This window comes from Buceros rhinoceros, unplaced genomic scaffold (genome assembly GCF_000710305.1).
Source record: "Buceros rhinoceros silvestris isolate BGI_N320 unplaced genomic scaffold, ASM71030v1 scaffold15133, whole genome shotgun sequence".
Classification (NCBI taxonomy): domain Eukaryota; kingdom Metazoa; phylum Chordata; class Aves; order Bucerotiformes; family Bucerotidae; genus Buceros; species Buceros rhinoceros.
Window position 1 is genome coordinate 21,556 of NW_010404345.1, and position 6,502 is coordinate 28,057.

The 6,502-nt window shown below is 44.9% G+C and overlaps 1 protein-coding gene across 1 annotated transcript in view; it reads left to right on the forward strand.

The window, feature by feature from the left end:
• The window catches only part of LOC104491015 (hemicentin-1-like), a gene marked incomplete at its 5' end in the record, with an annotated part of 25,245 nt that extends 21,080 nt beyond the window's left edge, over positions 1-4,165 (forward strand). Inside the window, 4 exon segments of the mRNA XM_010133370.1 lie at positions 1,655-1,774; positions 2,373-2,499; positions 3,599-3,788; positions 3,980-4,165. Of these exon segments, the coding sequence (XP_010131672.1) occupies positions 1,655-1,774; positions 2,373-2,499; positions 3,599-3,788; positions 3,980-4,165 (623 nt within the window).
• Positions 4,166-6,502: the final 2,337 nt, after the last annotated feature.

Below are 6,502 nucleotides of genomic sequence, written 5' to 3' on the forward strand. Positions count from 1 at the left end.
GGTGTTAGGTTTTTCTCCTGCAGCAGTAGTTTGTGTCTGTGGCTCCAGACCCTCTGTAAGTGCTTTTCTTGAGGCAGAAAACAGGTGCCCAGGCCCAGCCTCTGGAGCCCATTCTTGCCCTGCAGAGCTGGGCAGGAGCGAGGCCACTGCTGCGCTCTCAGCTGGGGTTCACGACGTCCTTCAGGAGGGATTGCCAGACCTGTGCTTTACACAAGGGACAGATGGGGACAGAAAAATGAGTTCGTGTTTTGAAGTACGCTTCTCTTAAACCAGACTTTGCTGACTTAACTCACACTTTGAGCATCTTGAGGGGAAAAAATGACTCAGTTAAGTTATTTTGTGATAACACATGGGTCAGGACTAAGAACCGCAGTCTGGGCCTCACTAGAGCTTGTCCCTTTGTGGAGCAGCAGTAGGAGGCACAATCTGCTTCCTGGGTGAAGACAGCGATCCACAGCTAGATTCTAGCAACCATAATTATCACTACAATTATCTACCAACAGATAATGTTGAGAAGTATGAATATGCTTTTATTAATAAAAATTACAGATACTGAGCCATCAGACCTAGTGTTTACATCTCTGTGGTTGCACATGTGCAGTTTGTCATGGGGACAGCAGTTCAGTGGAAAGCCCCGAGGATACAGCTACTGCTGGTGAAAGGGTGAAGCTAAAAATCTATCGTCTCTACCCCAGCTTCCAGTTTGAATTTGTTCATATTCTCATACTTCCATTTCATTGGAATAAGCAACTGAATTTTAAAATTACTATTTAATGTAAAAATTTAGTAAGTTATCTCGCTATCCAGCCATCAGGATTTGATAACAACACACCATCAGTTTCTACAGTCACAGGAGTTTCTCGTCTGTGTCTGCATTTCATCTCATGCAATGCCTGTAAATGAGACAGAGAGGGAAAGCAAAGACCTCCCTCCTACTGTTTTAATCAAGCAAGCCTTAATTCTTGCATGAAACTAACCTGAGGAGGGTCTCTGTTGCTCTCCTGAATTAGGCAGATGTTTCAAAAGAAATTACAATTATGTATGATCCGTGTCTAAATCACGCTGGTCTGCTTTGAAAATTCTACATGGAGTGGTCTGGTGCTCCTATATTTGAGGGAGATTAACAACAAAAGAAGAACATTTATGGAGAGTCTTCCCAGATGATTCCTCAACCATGGCACAAGGCAGAGGGGTTTGGAAGGGAAACAGCTTAGCCTGAGGAGGGATTAGGTGTAAGAAAAACTCCCACGCTGTCGAGGCTTCCTCTGGCGAGGTAAATCCTCTGGGCGCTTCCTCAGGGTATTGCCCAAACTCATCAGGCAGGCCAGGTTGCTTTTTGGGGTGAGACTGTATGACCTTGTTGATGTGTGCGGGCTGCACATCCTCCTTCCCAGAACCACGTCAGGACTGGTCTCCTCAGCTAGAACACGTACTACGACTGCCATCAGAAGAGGTGAAGGTCCCCTCAAAGCTGATTTAACTAAAAAGTTACAAAGGTGAGGTGGGAAAGGACTTGCCAGTTTTACACGTTCAACCCATCAGAAAATGAGATGCAGAAAACTTCCACCAACTCTGCCCATACGCTTCTGTGTACAAAAAAATACCTCAGTTCAACAGCCGGTTCAAATAATCCTGATGCGTTTCTTTTCCACAGATATTGATGAATGTGAAACCAGAGATACGTGTCAGCACGAATGCAGGAACTCCCTGGGAAGTTACCAGTGCACTTGTCCAGCTGGTTACCGCCTGATGCCCAACGGCAAAACCTGTCAAGGTATGAAGATCCCTTTGAGGGGTCACAAAGAGACTTGTAAATAACGAGATACAAACCATATTCATAAGCCACCTCTTTGAATTTGCTATATGAGATTTGGCTTTCACATTTCAAGTTTCAGAAGTTCTTTTATATTTCACACCTTAACGCTTCATAAAACACCAGCAAATTAGACAATTGCAACTTCTTACTCTCTGAAGTTTCTTCTTGTGTTACACGTTTAACTCCAGGCACGTGGACACCAGTCTAGGGTCAAACCCACTGTAATCCTTAACCTGCCTCTGCCAAAAGAAGATACTGTCAGATTTTCTGCTCCACAAAACATAAAATAAAATTGACTAATTCGTCTCTACAGTTTATGTTGGATGGATCGTGGCTGCAGGGCAGCTCTGGCACTGCATGCCATCCTGCACAGTAACAAAATGCCGACAATGAATTAATTCATGTTACTGGAACTGGTGGCTCCAGTGTCTCAAACAGCAGGACAGGCTCCTGAAGGAGTCCCCTGTGAGTAGAGGGGCACTCTGCTCAGCTAATATTTAGTCCTTAAATTCATCTAAGTACCAGCAGCTGATCATATGCCTGTTTTTACGTTCAGATATCGATGAGTGCCTCGAACAGAACATCAACTGTGGATCAAATCAGATGTGTTTCAACATGAGGGGGAGCTACCAGTGCATAGACACGCCTTGTCCACCAAGCTATCAGCGAGAGCCTCTTTCTGGGTACGTTTTTCTCTTCAGCCCCTTTTTGCCCATCCCAAGTTTGGACCTTTAACCTGTATTCATCAGAAGGAACTTTATCGAGCTTTGACTGACACCAGCAAAGCTCACACTAGCAAAAGGTAAAGCATTAACACCTGAGGTGATCACTGGTTCTCGAGCAGCAGTTTTCCCTCTTTCCTTTGCAGCTGCAGGAGGAAGCCGTGGCCGCGAGTGAGATGGCTGGTGCCCCATGTCCATTCTACTATGAGTTCAAAAGGAAATGGCCCCACAACATCCCTTTGCTCTATGAACCCTGGCAGGGCAGTGTGTGTGCGTGCTGCGGTTCTTTCTGCTGGTTCAGTGTCATTCATTTGTCCCTTACAGGGTGGCCTTTGCACTGAGGTTTTTGGCTGCCTTCCCTGCAGACCTAACTACCATCAATTTCAAAGCATTTAAAGTATTCTTTTAGTCATGCAAATCATGCTACTGTAAGTTTTGTTATTTTTTTAAAGTTACTCTGTTTCCCAGTTAGGGAAAAAACATACTAATTCTTCTTAATCTTTTAATATACCAAAGGAAGTAGCTTATTTGTAGTCAGAAGCCACCTCTTGTGATCAAACTGAACTGGAATGGCACTCAGCTGATCTGGATAATGCTCCTTGAACTCTGCGAGTGCTGACAAGCAGAGCTAGGGATGATCTCCCGTTTTGACTTTTGATTAATAGAATTTACTCTGCCCTCCTTCATTCCAAATTCTTTATTTTATGACCTAACACACAAACACCTCTAATGGAGCTGCCCAGTACCAGTCTCTTCAACGCTGATATTTAAGAGCCAGGTCACAAAAGCAGGTACCAGTGACTTCAACAGATGCGGTATCCAGTATCTTTACATGCTTCTTGGTACGTTCTGAGATGATCCTGTTGAGGGAAATAGGGACTTCAAACTGGACTGCAACTTTAAAGAAGCAACGGGTAGAGGATGTGTGAGGTTTTATCTTTACAGAGACGTTTTAGCCTGCGCGTGCACCAGGGCAAACAGGGGAAGAGCTTCTCCTTTGAGTCCTGTTGCGGTTCTCAATGCTGACGTGCTTTCTCTGAAGTGCTCTGCTTATTCCTAGGTTCTGTCTCAAAAACTGCCCGGCCAACGATCTGGAGTGTGATCTGAGTACCTACGCCTTGGAATACAAACTCCTTTCCCTCCCCTTCGGCATAGCCGCCGGTCAGGATTTAATCCGGCTGGTTGCCTATACTCATGATCAAGTCATGCACCCGCGGACAACTTTCTTAATGGCGGACGAGGATCCAGCGGTCCCGTTTGCCCTGAGAGATGAGAACTTGAAAGGAGTTGTGTACACCACCCGACCACTGCGAGAGCCAAAGACGTACCGCATGGGAGTGAGAGCCTTATCCTACGGCATCGATGGAAATGTTGAGTATCGGACAACTTTCATAATGATCAAGTCATGCACCCGCGGACAACTTTCTTAATGGCGGACGAGGATCCAGCGGTCCCGTTTGCCCTGAGAGATGAGAACTTGAAAGGAGTTGTGTACACCACCCGACCACTGCGAGAGCCAAAGACGTACCGCATGGGAGTGAGAGCCTTATCCTACGGCATCGATGGAAATGTTGAGTATCGGACAACTTTCATAGTCTATATCGCTGTGTCAGCCTACCCCTACTGAACCCCCAGACGACTTGACAGTAACTGCGGTGTTTCAACCTTGTCTGTCCGTGCCGGTGGGTGTTACCACTCCCATTCTGCCTCTGCTGCCTGCCAAATCGTCATGAACGGTCTCACGTAAAAGTGGTGCTACACGCTTTTCTTTTTCCCTCCTTCCCCGAGGCTGCCCATGCCGTGCAGTTATTCCAGTTCAAGAGGAAAATCCACGGCTCTGAGGACCTGTTACCACTTGCTTTATTTATTACACTGGAGTAGTCATTTTCCACCGTCTGTTCTGAAAACCAGCAGAAAAAGTTTGTGCTGAAGTACGTGGTCAAAGCAGTAAGCAAGGAGCAGCCTCTGTTGCAAGCAACTGAAGAAAAGCTGAACCGGAAGAAAAAAACAAACGTAATGTCAAGCGGTCGACATATCTGAAAGGTTGCTACATGTTTTACAACTTTGTATCTATTAGATTCTGTTTCTTATTAATACCTGGTAGTATTAGGGCTGTAATGTACTATGTCTTGTGCCCGAAACAACAAACACCACTGTACCTAATGGTTGCGAATGCTGAAAGAATTTATGTAACAGTTTGTTTTGAGCTAAGGACACCACAGCAGAATTTGGAACGGTTTGATTTCCATGCAAGTTCAGAGATGTCACTAGTTTGCAGAAGCAAAATCCAACATGGCTACGTCTACTTTATACAGCAAGTATTTTATAACTGTTATTTTTACTCTGACATTCTGGTATAGCCATTTATTTAGCTCAAACCCATATCCATTTCAGTACTCCCAAATCAGTTAACGTGCTTTGGGGCTGGGTTTTTTTTTTTTAATGGAACATTTTTCTTCAAAGATGAAGTAAATTTGGTTCAATAATGTCAATACACTGTACAAGTGATTTTGCCAAGATGTATTCTATTTTTATGAAAGTGTATATATGTTTTTTCCTTATGTGTATTTTCTATGCAGTATCTCGAGTGTTTTACAGTTAAGTCTGCGTAACAGGACAACGTCAATACATTGAAAATAATCAAAATAAAGGTTCTTGTTGTCTTCGAGATTTGCTCTGAGTTTTACCACTGAAAAGAGCCTTTCTCATTTGTAAAGCACTTACCTCGGGTGCCAGTGGAGAAGGCAGAAGGCAGCGTGCCCACGTGCAGCCATGTCTCCTGTTTTCTGTGCCACTGGCTTCCCCACATCCTTCAGTTTTCCAAAGAAAAGTCAGGGAAACCAACGTGCTTACCGTAGGACCTCTTATTTTCTCCAGAGCCTGCTGACTAGAAGGCATCTCATTTCCTCTGAAGAAGCGGGTTTTGCTGAGAGATAAATTTTTATTGCATATAAAGGCAGTGTTTAGTCATAAATATGCTCAGCTCATGAAACCAGTCGCCATAATTCCAGTGCATATTAATAAAAGAAAAAACTAAATCGCCGAAGGGCATTAAGATTGGAGCCCACTGGAAATTACCACTGCTCACTGGGAAAGTTCTGCTGGTTTCAGTCAAAGCAAGACAGAGGCACCAACAGAGCCAGCTCTGTGTCGGGCTGGGGCCAGACTGTAGACTTGAGTTTGTGTGTCCTGTGACTGGGCGGCAAGGACAGGACCATGACAGGACCTGCCTGGCTTCAGCCATCTTTCCTCGACCTGACACACTGAGGGAGGGAAAGTTTATCACCGGCATTCAAGTGCATTTTTGGTGACAGGGTCAAATTGCTCCTCCATGGAATTCTGACTCTGCTGTGATATTACTGGCAATCTCTAGCAGAAGTCCCACCAGTTCTCCCCTAATCCTGTTGCTCGTTCAATTTCCATTGCAGCAAGCAAGACAGTCCTGGAAAACAAGGATGGATGAAAATCGTTTGGCTATTTAGAAAAATGTAAACAAGTGACAGACTTCAAACCAAACAGGTGGGTTTTGTAGGAGAAACGAGAGCACAGGGGGTTACCTCAGTTTCTTCTAGGAATGAGAATCCCTTGAAAATTATGTCCTTGAGGGAATTTAACTCCACTATGAGACAGGAAGAAAAGGGTACATTTTGTGAGAAGAAGAAAGGCACAACCAGTAAGAGCGGTAAAATGCTTTAAGGCCAGTCTATTGCTTCCTTTAGGGTTAGGAACTCAGGAGACGGGTGGCACTTAACCTCTCCCAGACCCATCCACGACTTCCTTTCCTCCACTTGCTCTCCATCCCATGTAGCTCAGGAGGGAGAAGCCACGTGCCCATATGGAAGCTGTAAGTTACCCTGAGATGATGCCTCTGGAGTGAGGGACCAGCAACAGTGGGTTATTGTGAGCATCGTGGTTTTTCACTCCTTGGTTGAAAGGAAATCGTAACTAAAGGAGAACTTGTGCC